Below are 15,029 nucleotides of genomic sequence, written 5' to 3'. Positions count from 1 at the left end.
ATCCCATTCCAGACATATTGACACATGCTTTCTCTCTTTTTCTCTCTTTTCACACGTTCACATGAAGGTGATGATAAGTATAGATATGTCCTCTAGCTGACACTTGCAGCAACCTACATGTTCCAGCATACAAACTTTAGCTGTGAGCACTCAAGTATGTTAGATTTATACTTGACAGTGGGGTGATACAAATAAACTTAATTCAGTATATATACAATAAAATATTTTGTTTAACATTATCTTTAGGATCAATTTTGTTAAGGATACAGTATTTTTCTTGGTTTAAACAGGAATCGTTTTCACTGGAAAACCAGAAAAAAAGATTAAGAATATATATATTTTTGCAGTGCTCTGTCAGCATTCGGTCACACGTCCTGTCTTATTTACAAAAGTTGGATCTTGGACACTGGTAGGAGCAAAAAACTGCATTTTCACACCAGAGTCCATCTGTTTAAATCTGTATAATTGTTTTTATGAGCAGTACTTCAGAGCAGCAGGAGCTATCACTGCAGAGTCATTAATTAATTTGTTGCCATGGGCAACTAATATCAGGAGTAAACATAAACACCATGCAGAAGTGATGATTGTTTAGTCACATTAGCACCAGCGTCAACCAGCTGGGGCCGAAAAGGATCCACGGGAGACTGAAGGATAGCTGCGGGTGTGCACTAGCATGTGTGTCTGTGAGTGTGTGTTGGCTTGTGCGTGTGCATCAGTATGTATGAAGTGTTGCTGCTGCAGTCATGTGACTGTCAAACCATCCATTTCATGTCTCTGAATGAGTCACTAATGATGATTAAATTGAAGCCCAAAGACAAAAACAACAGGCATTTATCCCAGTTTATTCAAAGCAGCACAAGCAAAGTTTTGATCCCGTCACACACACATGCACATACAACACACACACACACATATGCACAGCCCCAAGCAGCAACAGCTGGTGGTGGTGTGGAGTGAAATCATTATTCAGTGTGACAGTAGCAGATTCATTACCAGCAGTTAAGATGACAGTGGTCAATGACCAGATGCATTAAACAGAAACATTGAGAGGAAGAGACGTTTATTTCTGTCAGTCACAGACTATTCCTCTTCCTCTGTGCATTTCTCTGTGCAATATGCTAAATTCATAAAATATTACTAATATGTATTAAATTTATTAAATATTAATATTAATAATGCTATTATTTTTTTTAATATTCTACAATAAGTTTAATTTACCACATCTGACCACTGATCTATATATATAACTGGATTGCTCATCGCGTTCTAAACTGCCAACCATAGACATTAAAAGAAATGGACACAGCGACCCCATTGGAACTCAATTGAGACAAGTGAAGCCCATTTTCAGCGTTTTTTAGCACTTCCGTTTCTGACGCGCAGACTCAAACGAAGCTTGACGACGTCAGCAACCTGTCTGACAGATGTAAATGTTTTAGTAGCTGTGCGTGCAAACTGCCATCGTTAATCTTGCAGAGACGGCGAGCTTGAGCGGGGAGTTCGTATTCTGATTAATTATTTTGTATAGTATTTTAAAATGTAACGCCAGTATGCCATATTAAGTTAGTTACCTGCGAGCTTCTCCTCCTTTCTGTACGGTAATGCAGAGTGGTTATGACGCAATCGTTAGCCTATTTTTACAAAAACTGTTTCTACCGGGCCGTAATGGAGCCCTTTATACATTGTCATGTATCTTTAAAAATAAATAATGAACAAACGGAGTCTTTAAACGTCTCAGATGTAAAGTTATTCGCTGTCAAAGTGACACCAAAATGAATGGGAGTCAATGGGAATGCTAACGCAAGTGAAGTTCTGCTACAAGATGGCAGCGCGGCGGCCGACTTCAACTTCCGGTCGACTTCCTTGCCGCCTGCTGCCAACAGGCAGTGAAGCCACCGGAAGTGTTCGATCCGCCATCTTACTAATCCCTACCAGCAGAGAGCACCATTGAGTTACATTCAAACCGCTGTCCTAAAATAACTCGATTTGAAGCTGATCAGTCAAACGGGACTCGTTTTTATGTTATGTGTAATAAAGTAATGTTTACTTCAGATGTTATCTGCAGTGTTTACGGTCTTCTCGGACAGGATAAGCAATATATTTAAATCGTGTAGGTGGGTGTGTCTGCTGCGCACTGACGACACAGGTAACTCATCAAACACAAAAATGGCTTATTTCTTTATGAACAAAATTATTCAGGAATTATTAAACGAACGTATTAGTATCAGAAATGGATTTTAATATATTACAATGAATAATACAATTATGTTGTTAATATTGCTCTATAATAATTTATTTTATTTTATTTACTATCTGGGAAATAAAGCTTTGTATTTATTTCTTAAATCCATACTGTATATAGTCAGTTATTTCTCTGAATAAATTCAGATTTCAGAACGAACACTTTGTAGTTTGTTATATGTGTTGAGGTCGTGTCCGTCTGATGTTTATCATGTTCATGATGCTCACTACTGTAATGAACGTAGCTTTTTAATAAGTAGGGGAAATTCCCAACACTTAAAAAATAACCGTTTACATGCCTAGGGTGTTCGCATTGTAATTATGTACAGTGATACTTCATGTTTATAAACACTTACTTGTTAGGTGATGTTTTCTCATTAAAATCATACAAATTCCTATTAATTCAATGGAACGTTTTCGCACTCTAGGGATTACCAATATGGCGGCGCGGCGGCTTCACTTTAATTACGTCATGAGCAATCCAGTTCTATATTATAGATCAGTGCATCTGACAATTATTTTTGTTTCATTCTAAACTATGGTGCCCGTATGGTGGCTTGTTCTGTTTACTCAGTTTTGGCATGGCCACGACATAATAACTCGTGGGAAAGTGATAATATGTAGTGGCCACGAGATATTAATTTGTGGGAACGTCATATAAACTCCTGGGAACGTGATATTGTGTCGTGGCCACAAGATAATTTTGTCGAGGTAACGACATCCTTATGTCATGGCCTCGAAATGCTATGTGAACAACATGGAACAACATCCATTCTTATGTTGAGGGAACGACATGTTTTTCTTGTGGCCACGAGTTTAATGCGTAAATAAACCTGCGTGACCATAGCAACTCGGTATTATCAAAGATGGATTCATTAATATTTTATCTTGAATTAAGTAATTATTATTATAAACAATATGCTTTGGCTACCGGGCTGTATAACATTTGATTGTCAGCATTCAAATGAATTTTATCATAGATAAATATTACATAAAGTGCATAATAAAATATGAAAAATTTTTATCCATCCTACAGTCTTGTAAGTCCATTAACTGATACTCTTTCCCCGTAATATGTGTACGTTATTATTAGCCTATTATTATTGTTTTTTTTTAATTTAGTTTATATTCTTTTTTATTTGCTTCAATTTCGATCTCTTTACTTAACATTCTGAATACTTTTATAAATAATAGCGTACTGTAAATGCTCAACATTAACATAAAATGTCATAATGTAAATGCATAAATTTTATATGTATAAATAATATAATAATTTCGTAATTCAAAATAAAATATGAATGAATCCATTTCTGATAATCCTGGGTTGCTGTTACCTCGACAAAATGATCTCGTGGCCACAACATAATATCATGTTCCCACGAGTTAATATGACGTTCCCACAAATGAATATCTCGTGGTCACGACATATTATGTTCCAACGAGTTATTATGTCGTGGCCACGACAAAACTAAGTAAACCGAACAAGTCACCTTACAGGCACCGTACTAAACAATGCTTGGAAATATTTTATTTTACTGACAGCTTTAGATTTACCTTTTTCTTCAAGTTTTTAGTTTGATCTTAAAGTAAACACTTTACAGACAATATGTTACACATTTATAATATACATGTATATATTTTTTTACATTATAAACGGGTGTTAATACATTAAATTATAAAGCTGCCTTTATATTTTAGGAAGGAGGTCTCTCACAAAGGGATCTTCATATTTGGGGTGTCCGTGGCATCAAAAAGTCTGAAAAAATTTATTAAACATCACACATAATAAAGCGAAATTGATTCCATATGAATGTAAGCACTTGCTTGTGCACACAAGTCTTTAAAACAATATTTTAAGAGATGCTATACACAAACACAAAAGTTTTAGTTTTACTTGCATACAGTAAAAAACAGAACCTGTAACCTGTAAAAGAGAGAGCTTTGGCGGCAGTGAATGAACTTTCCATGTCATAAGACTAATCTGTCAGGCATCTTCACTTAGCTACTATGTGTTTGAGTGAAAAAATAACCTTCTGAAACCTTCATGATTCAGTGTGTGGATCAGCTAGACTCAACAGAGACAGAAACCCCGACGCAAACCGATGTCAGTCAAAAATAGCACAGCGGAGAGCAAAATCATACATTTACTGTACACATAGAAACTCTCTCAGGGGAAAATGTGAGTGTAAGAGGGACAATACTGTGATTGTCATATTTAAGATGATCATACAGCTGTGTTACTTTAGCACGCTCATTTGCACATAGCGGCACAAAAACATCATCATCAGCATCATTCATTCATTCTCTGTAGTTTTAATGAGCTTTTTATGACAATGAACACACAGATTCTCTCCATATAAACATTATGGGTTAATGAATACTCTCATATATGATTTCCTAGAGCCTCCATATATCAGCTTATGGGAATTTCAACAGGAAACAATGATCATTCCCCATGCAGAGAAGAGGGATGGCAATTTGTAGACCTGTCATAAGCACTCTATATACAGCATACAATCAGGGTTGGTGCTACAGGAGGGCATCCAGAGGCATTGCTCCCTCAGCCATACCAGCAAAAATGTCATTTTGACCAAACTATTATGTCTTGCTCATGTGTTTTACTCTATTTAATAGCCACAGTGTGAAACTCCTCCATAAAATGAATACATAAGTAAACAATTTGTGAAAGTGTTTGCTTTGAGCAGTGTTTGATCCTGGCATGTGATATTCAGAGAGACCAGGAGCAGTTGTGTTCTCTGGGATGACGAGGGGTGCAGATACACACCTTTGAGATAAACATTGGGGGCAGTTTGAAAGTACTGAAAATTAATTTTGACCTAGTGAGTATCTTTCTCTGAGCAACTCCCTAGGCTTTAGTTCACTGCCCCCTCACTTTAACGGCTATGCGTCTGCACCATAGAAATAGGATAAGTGCTTATGGGAAAAAAAAGCCTCTTTACCTGCTAGAAGCCTAAAATGGAAGAGAGATGATAAAAGCGGCATATAGTACAGGTCAAGGTTATCCCAAAATTGTTCCCTGACAAAAAGGGAATTGAACGTGAAACCTTTATCAGTCTGTAGTGACATTCACACCACTGTATCAGCAAGCAGCAATGTGACTTTATTGATAACCCTTTGTGTTCAGAGTTTTATTTTCAATTCCTAACTGCATTTGTTAATTTTATTCCTATTAATTTAGCAAGCAAGACAGAAATTTTACGAATTTTAGTAGGAGCTGGTACAAATAATAAAATAAAATAATATTAAGAAATTTTAAGAAATTCATTTGTGGGGTTATATAATGGGAGTTTTTATTTTTATTAATTCAGTAATTTGTGTGTGTGTGTGTGTGTGTGTGTGTGTGTGTGTGTGTGTGTGTGTGTTTGGAAATCAGTAATGTTATTTGAACTCCAGAGTTAAAATTTTTTGGTGTCACCTTGGCATACAATTTACAGCATAAAACAATTTATAGTTTCACATCTCTGAACTCAAGAGCTGATCATCAAAGTAAATAGCATACTTGGAGTTTTCGGAGTGGTATTTTTGGAGATTTCAAAGGTCAGATGTTCCTTTGACTGTCACTTTCCTCATATGACCTTTCATTAACGCGGAGAGCTTGACCTAACACCTCTACTCTTTCCTCATACCTTCTGTCGACGGCTTTAAAACAGCAGAGAACACAAACAAAGGCTCTGCAAATCGGTTTAAAATCCTCCCGAAATCTATGACCGTCGACCACTAAATCAACTGAAATTGGCATTTGGTTGAAAGCTTGTTGAAATAAATGGTAATGGATTTAATGCTCTTTTTACTGGATGCAGGCAGGGTAACAATACCTTCTTTCATTGATGCTCCCATTATATGTCATCAGATCTGATCGCTAATGGGGGAAGTGTGTGTTTATGGAGGGCTGATGGGATGAAACAGCAGCAATTTGGCCATCATAGAAACTCTAAACCTCCCAAAACACAGAGCCTTTGAATGAAGAGAGGCAAAAGCCCAAACAAACAAATGAATCTTTATCTCTTTTTTTACTCATTTGAATTTCATAGGTTCTCTCTGTGCCGTATGATGAAATGCACCACATGAAAATTGGACGGATAAAGAGAGGCTGCTATTTAAATAATTTTCTTCTTCTTTTTTTTTTTAAAGAGATGAATATGGGGATATGAATGTAGCATCTAGAGAGCTCAGGGCTAGAATTCACTGTGGGTGGGGGAAAAAGAGCTAGAGAGAATTGATTGGATTGTATACTTTAATTTCTACTTTTGTTATTGCTTTAAAGGATCAGTTATCACAAAATGAAACTTATGCAATTATTTTTTTAAACCCATATGAGTTTCTTTCTTCTGTGGAATGCATTCTGAAAACTTGTGCAGATTGGTTTGAATTGTATGTACTGTATGAATTAAATGATTGTCCATACTACGTGTGCGTTCTATTGCAAGTCTTCTGAAGTCTGATTTGTCATGGCTAAGTACTGCATCTTGTAAAAGCTGCAACCTGCTTTTTCATTAATAGAACTGTACTTGGTGTGAATGATCATAGATAAACTAAAACGTACTGATAACCGAAAGACCTAAAGTATTGATTGATTGTGGGTTTGATAATTAAATCAATATTGTCCTTAATAATAATCACTATTTAAATGTTTTTAAAGTCTCTATTGCTCACCAAGGCTGCATTTATTTGATCAAAAATCCATATCCGTATATTTCCATTTAAGCACACTCACATGGTATCTACTTCAGATCATGATGTTGAGAATTTCACATCTTTATATTCTGCACAGCAGATCAAGTGCATTGGCAACAAAAAGTCTCCTTTTTGAGCGTCTGAAAGTTGAATTTTTTTTTTTTTTTACTGATTTTTGTACTGTACTTTCTCCTACACAACCCCTGACAGCAAATGTCACTAGAGAAACAGCTATTCTGAACTCAGTGACCCCCCCACGCACACACACAGACATATGTTGCCTTACCGATCCGAAATGCTTCAGTTTGACACCCTGCAGCTGTGGGTGATTATCATCATTCACCCTTGCTAATGGATCCAACCTCATTCCTCTTTATGTCCTTTATCTTCTTCTCCCTCCTCATTTGTTTGCTTTAATCAATACTTCTGATCAGTATCGACAAAGCATGTTCAACTACTAACAGAGCAATAGAAGCAGCGTTGAAGCAAGAGAGAGAGAGAGACAGCCATGTATTGGGGCAGATTGGCAAGTCTGGATCTATTCAAAGGAGGGTGTGAATTTTGAGTGTCATGTTAATTAATGCTTGTGGTAACAACTGAAAGCCCTCATTAGCAAGGTGATTTTATTCTCGGCAACATTAGCGTGCAGAATGCATAGGTCTGTAACACAGGGAGCATATCTTAACCAATGAAACTACTACTGCAAGGCTAGAGGCTAATAAGGTACCAATACACAGAATTATAGAGAAAGGCAGAGAGAGAGAGAGAGAGGGTGTATGAAAATTATATTTCAGGCGTGTTTCTTCTAAACCACTGTGTTGTAAAGCACACTAGAGATCTGTGTTTTTCTTTAAAGGTCACTTAGAATATGCTACTCCAACTAAAGGTCATAACCATCTTATTACCACAAATAAAGAAATAAATAAAAAATCTATAAAAAAAACATCCATTCTCTCCCCATTTGCCTCTGTAAATCCCCAATCTCTCAGCAGTCTAATGTTTTTTCAGCAGAAACAAAAAGTTAAAAGCTCAAAGTAAATTCAAAACAGACTCTTCCCTCATAGGGTCAAAGTCTCTCTCAATCTCTCTCTATAACGGCATTAAAATGCTGATAAAAACCTGTCTGGATCTCCCGTGGTTGTTCCAGCACTGTGTTCAGGGCCAGATTAACAAATGGACCATGATGCAACTGAATCAGTGCTTGGACAATTTATGCAACACAAAATCTGATGTTTCACTGCAGGACATTTGGTCTCATTCACTCATAAACCAAAGGTTAATTCTGTAGCAAAGAAAAATCACAAAAGAAATGGCATTAATATCTCAGTTGCTTCTCCTAGATAGCAATGTAATTATATGAAGAGCAGATGGTCAGATTTTTTTGTTTTCTGAGAAATAAATGTGACCCTGGACCACAAAACCAGACACGGGTATATTAACAAACAAACAAACAAACATTGTATGGGTCAAAGTTATCGATATTTTTTTCTTTTTTGCCAAAAATCATTATGATATTAAAACCCCTTAACTGTCACTTACATTTTTGAACATATGCACGATCCAAACTTGCATTTTTGTAATTCATGAATGAAAACATTTTGTTACATGATATTGATGTACCATTTACATGGTAATGCAATGTCTGATTTAAAAATTTTTAAAAAAGTTTTAAAGGATGAATTTTGAGATTTTAAGTTTTCAGTTGATATATCATTTCTGATGATTTCTAAAATGTGATAGAGAAAAAGGCAACAAATAAGTTTTTTTTAGTTTTTTGTTTTTTGTTTGACAAAGGTCAAAACTCCTGTTATAATGTCGATTTTTGAGGGTGCACTCTTGTCATAAATTAATCAATTACTTTGATTACTTACAGAATTTTAACAAAAACATTGATAAAATATATATTTGGGAGTCTTAGACCTTTCCAACGATATATAGTTTGTCAAGATTAGATTAGATTTAATTGTAATATAGTGAAGTAAATGTAGGCGTCCCACAGAGGGGATGGGTGACAGTTAACAAAGATCATGTTCCATGAAGATATTTTCTAAATTTCCCACTGTAAATATATCAAACAAAAATTTTGATAATGACTATTTTTGATAATAAGTAATATGTATTGCTAAGAACTTAATTTGGACAATTTTAAAGGTGATTTTCTCAGTATTTAGATTTTTTTGCACCCTCATATTCCAGATACTCAAATAGTTGTATCTCGGCCAAATATTGTCCTAACAAACCATACATTAAAAAAAGCGTATTTATTCAGCTTTAAGATGATGTATAAATCTCATTTTTTGAGAAATTTACCCTTATGACTGATTTTGTGGTCCAAGGTCACAAATGTATTTTCTTGAGATTTTTATTGCACTATACTTTCAATATATGTCTACTGTCACATTATTGTACTTTTTTTTTTTTTCTAAGGAATTTTAGGAGACTTCATTGAGTTTTCAGTAATGCTTAGATGTAAATATCAGCTTTGTCTTTGTTTCTCCTAACTTCCTAGGGATGCATCTTAAATTGTGGCTGATATTACTAAGCTGATAATTATTTATGTTATGGCTGATAACCTATAAATGGCAAATATAAAATGCTATACTATTTTGTATAATTAATACCAAATGAATTTATTTTAGCATTATTTTTATTATTAAATTAAAATCAATGGTTTAACAACATGAATTTAGACCTCAAAACATTATAAATTACCGTATGAGAAGGGCTTATTTATTTTGATATCTGTTAAAGATTACATTTAAAAGTGTTATTAAATTATTATTGTTTTAAATAAATATTTGACATGAGTGTTAGATGTCAGCACAGTTAATCTAAAAGATACTATATATAGACCAATAACAAATATGGTACGTATACATCATGCATTGCTAAAATGCATAAAACGAGCAATGTCCAAGCAATACAAATTTAATACACTAGGTCTTCCCTCTTGCACTCTTTTGCTTTACTTCAATTCTTAGCCAGTTTGTCTTGCCAAGACAAAACACAGAGCCATGGAATTCAACAGTAGAGGAGATAAATTAAATTTTGCTGTTGTAAACAGAGGAGGAGGAAAACCCTCGGTAACAGTGCAGAGAAGAACAGTTAACGATTCACACACAATATAGGCTGGATATTTACATGTTATAGGTCTGTCTTGTACATGTTAATGAAATGTCTCAGTCTTACCAGTGAGGCCGAACTGCAGTGCTGTATTTCACTTTGACTGAGTGAGGTGGAGACCCCAGTACCATGCACATCAGTGTGAATGAATCGGTGATTAAAAGAAGCAGCAGTCATTTAAAACACCACTGCATCGATCAAGAGCACGGAAAGCCTCAGAATTAACAGGTCTGTTATGATGCAATACAGCCCTGAACCTACTGGCACAATCAACTGTGAAAAACTGCTGGGATGTGAAAATGAACCCTTATACAGGTATGTGATCCATGCTGGCAAAATGAGCCGGAATGTGGGGGAGGGAGGGGGGGGCTTATTACAGTATGAGCTACAAGCAAAGCAACTGGAAAATTTTAGTTTTGGCCAAATTTTAGGTTTTCGCAGAAATGAGTTCATTCATACCTTATCTAGTGATCCCGATACAGCAAAAGTAATACACATCTAAAATTAATTTTATTTGTACATTTTCTGAGATCTCTATCTTCTTTGTATTAAATAGTTTGTCCAATGGAAGTAAAGCACTTATGTCTGACCATTTGGTTTCAGTTTCAAAAGGAACATGAATTAAATAAAGTGTGGAACTTGATTCATGATAAAAGAGTTATTAAGAGAGATAAGCCAAGAAAAGGATCTTACTCTCACTGACTGACACATCTGAAACGTGCACACAAAGACGCCTCTCAGACAGCGCGTGATCCTGATAGACATGTACATAAAGAATTAGAGTATTTAAAAATATCTGTCGTGTGGAGTATTCATGCAAACATAATCTGTTATGTTTTAAGCGAACGTTTGGTTGACTGTTGGGGGAAAGCATATGATGTGTAACATTATATTAGACCTGTGCTTTACACTAGGTCTTAATATATAGGCCTTCTGTCTCATTAATGTTAATTAAACTGTAGAAAATAGATCACTCAGTGCCCTTGACTGAGCTACTTTATATGTAATGAATATACTATAAAGACTATGCATTTGATTGTTTTTCTTACTTGAATGATTGATTGTATTTTGTTTAAATGTAAAATTAAGAAAGTAAAGCACTGCTGATTGAATTTTTTTTTTAATAGCATTTTTGTTCTTATTTTTAATCATGAAGATAAAATAATAAAAATATATTATGATTGATATTGTAATTATTAAGAAAATAATTGGAGGAAAATATGCATAGTGATGCATCAAGAATCATTTTACATTCAAATCTTTACCCTACGAATCATAATTGAATCGAATCGTGAAGCAAGTGAAGATTCACACCTCTACTCGCAACGTCTTCTGTGATTGGTCAAAACATCTGCACAGTGCATTATGGTATCATGGGGGAAAAGTATTTTTCCTATAGACTGTTGTGTGCTTAATATGGTTGCTAGGTGATTATTATTATTTTTTTGGAACCTTCAGAATACTTTATCTAGATAAAAAAAATTATAATACTTTGCTTACTCTATTGACTTCAAACAGTTGTAGCTCAGTCATTTTTGTCCAATTCCAACAAATCATACAGCATATTTTTTTTTTTTTTTAAATGGTGAATTGGCTCATTGTGATTCATTTTGCAAGCACACGTCACATATTTTATTTGTATTTACTGAATGAAAAACAGTCCTATTCACATGCGGTGAGAACACATGACGCCAGCTGGGTTGGAACGGTGGTTTACACTGTTCAGCACATGTACCTGAGAACATTAGTCACAGTGACACACACTTCTACAGTGTGTTTTATTGATGAGAAGAGTCTCTCTGGCTCTCATCTCGGGTCAAGTCTCAGATGCGGGTGGAGACTGGATCTCTAGTGTGAATGTAGTAATGTGTAATGAGATCTGCGCTACTCTGAAATCCATGTAAAATTAGCCAACACATTAACACAACAATAAGGCCAATATATAGGGTTATAGTTCAGTATAATGCCCACAATGGCCTGTTAAGAGATTCAGTCATGCACATATACACCGATAACTCTCAAACGAAAGTGTAAATAAGTAAATACATGTCTAACCATTTTTTAATTCTACCTCAGAATAAGATAGTTACCAGACACAACTGTATTCATCAAGGACCAAACCATTTGGCAATGAGTTACTGTTCACAATAAATTAAGTCCTTGGTGTTTTCGGGTCACAGGGCTCACAGACATTGACTTCGGCCAATGATTGCCCATCTAAACAGGAAGTCAAAGTCTGTTTTGACTTTAGCTCTGGTTTCAAAGCCACAGTAACACAGAAGCTACAGTACATATGATAGTCACTGTAACAACATAGCTGATTAGTCAAGTCATTCACCAGATAATCACTTAGAATAATCACCTAAATTAATCCCCCACATTCTCTTAAAAGCAACTGTGTCAAACGTCTACACATATCAGTTATGAGCACACAAATAAATGGCCTGTGATTTATGAGGGACAGGGTTGAAGTAAATGGGGCTATACAGCCCTGCAGTTGCCCTCTGTTGTTAATGTTTCGTAGAAATGCTGAAGGATGTTCCTCTGCTTCTTTTACACATGCTTAATATTAATTGGTGCATAATAGGGATGAATTAAGTCTAGCCTGGGGCAGTGAGTTAAATCCAAACCTACCACTGCTTCAGGCAGGCATGACTGCAGTCACCAAGCATGGATATTAGGGTTGGATTCTAATAGCAGTTAACTCAGAAAAGAAAGAAAATGTGTAATGTTATACTGTAAACAGTAGTGTTTGTTTAAGTCTTTCGTTTAAAATACCTTGTACAAGGGTTTACTTAAAGTGATGGTTCACCCAAAAAAGGAAACGGCCGTCCTCTTTTACTCACACACATCTAACTAATTGTAATTCCACTGTCAGAAAAGGTTGTGCAAAAATTGTATCATTAGGGGCACATGAGCTTGTCACTGGCAACACCCTTATATATGGATAACTTACCTTTTCTACACTTAAAAGTTACATATTAGTGCCCTTAAGAATAGTTATATAAACCCCAAAGATACTACTATGGGGTAACTCTTTAGGGGTAATTAAGGTACAAAGTTGTCCCTTTAAGGGTACTACCCAAGTGGCAAGCTGGAGTACCCCTGAAGGTTCCATTTCTGCACATATTTTCTAAGGGTGATGGGTGGACTATCCCTTTAAGACTTACCCTCTGAAATGCATGAGGGGTGTGGCTTGATGTTCATTCAGGGGTTAAAAAGTGTAAAAAATATACAGAGAGAAAGTCATTCTGAGACAAAATGACTCACCCCAGCGTTGTCATGGTTACAATGGTGTACCAGAAGGAGGCCGGGATGCTGGTGAACTTGCTGGACGAGGAGCCTTTCTCAGCGTAGAACATGACTGTGGCAAAGATTATGATGGCCATGGTGAGGGAGAAGAGGAGGAAGCCGAGCTCGGACGCACAACTCTTCAGCGTATAGCCAAGGATCCGAAGACCCTGGGAGTGGCGGGAAAATTTAAAGATCCGGAAGACACGGAACACCCGTAGTGTGACGAAGGCTCCGCTTACGTCCTCGTTGTTGGTCATGACGAGCCCGATGTAATATGGTAAGATGGCCACCACATCGATAATGCTCATCACACTTCTCATGAAGCGGTACCTGCTGGGTGCTGCGAACAGTCGCATCAGATACTCCACCGTAAATATCATTACACAAGCTGTGTCCATGCAGAAAAATGCCTCGGTGTAGCGCTCCCCGCAGGGGATGTCTCTCTGATTCGGCATATAACTGCAAGGAACCGTTTCAACAACATTGGTGAGGACAGATATGGCGATGAAGAATCCGGTTACGTAGTAGAAAACCAGCGCCATGGTGCTAGTGTGAGGGTTCTCAAAGGCCCTCCACATGGTTTCACGGAAAGTCATGTTGGGGAGTTTGCTGTCTTTGTTGTCCTCAAGGTCATCCATAAGACGCTCTATGTTCTCTCTCTTGCGGTCCTTGTACTCTTCATAACAGCAGTCACTGATGATCTCGGGAATGATTCCAAAGAACGCCAGCTCCTCATCGTAGGCAGAGATGCACTCGTAGCGTGGGTAGTGCAGCTTCCCTGTACGGTAGAAGTTAAGAATACTTCTGAACAAATCCGGATCTCGGTCAAAGAAATACTCCCTAGTTTCCTCATTGAAGAAGAATTCTTTTTCAGAGCTCCCCAGGAGCGTATCAGGGTAGCGGTCAAGCGTGTTGCGCCAGGTCTGGAAGCGTCGGCCGCTGACATTGAGAATAATAATCTCATCCTGATGCTTGTTCTTATTGGTCGGTGCAACGGGCATGGGCAGGTTGGCCACGGGCATCCATCCTATGGCCGCCGCCCGAGCAAAGGGGAGCCAGGCTGCCACTCCAGCAGCCATGGGGACTCCAGCTGGGGTTGAGGGGACCAGATCAAACACCTTCACAACCAGCTTGACATTAGATTAGACCCCATCTACATAAAGAGAGACAGGAAGATGGGAGAGAGTGAGAGGTTGGCAATTGTGGGAGGACAGGAGAGACAGTTCCAGTGGGTGAGAGTGAGACAAAATGCGAAATGGGAGTGAAAAGACGGCAAGAGCGAACAGGATGCCAGAAGAATAGAGAGGCAGAAGTAAAAGGGAAGCACAGAGTACAGTAAAAAGAAGTATGGAAAATGGAAAACATGACACAAGGACAAGAACAGGGAAAAAAATGTTAGACCGCATCAGACCTCAAACCTTAAGACTTTTAGTTAGAATCACTCTTTCTCCCTCAAAGCAAAGTACAAAATAGACAAAATAGCAAAGCAAAAAAGTTGTACATTTTAACCAGACATCATTTATAGCCCATACTTTGCATTAAAGGGTACTGATAAAATAATGCATATATTCTGACACAAATATACTGCATTCTAACTTACTCTGCCACTGCACTAATGGTATAGTTTTACCAGACGCATTCTCTATCACATCTGTTTTTACAGTGACAGCAAACAT

General features: G+C 36.9%; 1 protein-coding gene across 4 annotated transcripts in view; it reads right to left on the bottom strand.

Moving 5' to 3' along the window:
- Positions 1-15,029, bottom strand: part of LOC113072085 (potassium voltage-gated channel subfamily D member 3-like) — a 94,715-nt gene that overhangs the window by 78,476 nt on the left and 1,210 nt on the right. For all 4 annotated transcript variants that reach the window (XM_026245226.1, XM_026245223.1, XM_026245225.1 and 1 more), the window contains exon 2: positions 13,330-14,506. In XM_026245226.1, coding sequence (XP_026101011.1) covers positions 13,330-14,432 — 1,103 coding nt within the window. In that variant the 5' untranslated portion in view covers positions 14,433-14,506. The remainder of the gene's footprint in view (positions 1-13,329; positions 14,507-15,029) is intronic.

This window comes from Carassius auratus, unplaced genomic scaffold (assembly GCF_003368295.1).
Source record: "Carassius auratus strain Wakin unplaced genomic scaffold, ASM336829v1 scaf_tig00008539, whole genome shotgun sequence".
NCBI lineage: Eukaryota > Metazoa > Chordata > Actinopteri > Cypriniformes > Cyprinidae > Carassius > Carassius auratus.
The sequence above is the reverse complement of the archived record's forward strand: the minus strand, read 5'-3'. Positions and strand labels throughout refer to the sequence as shown.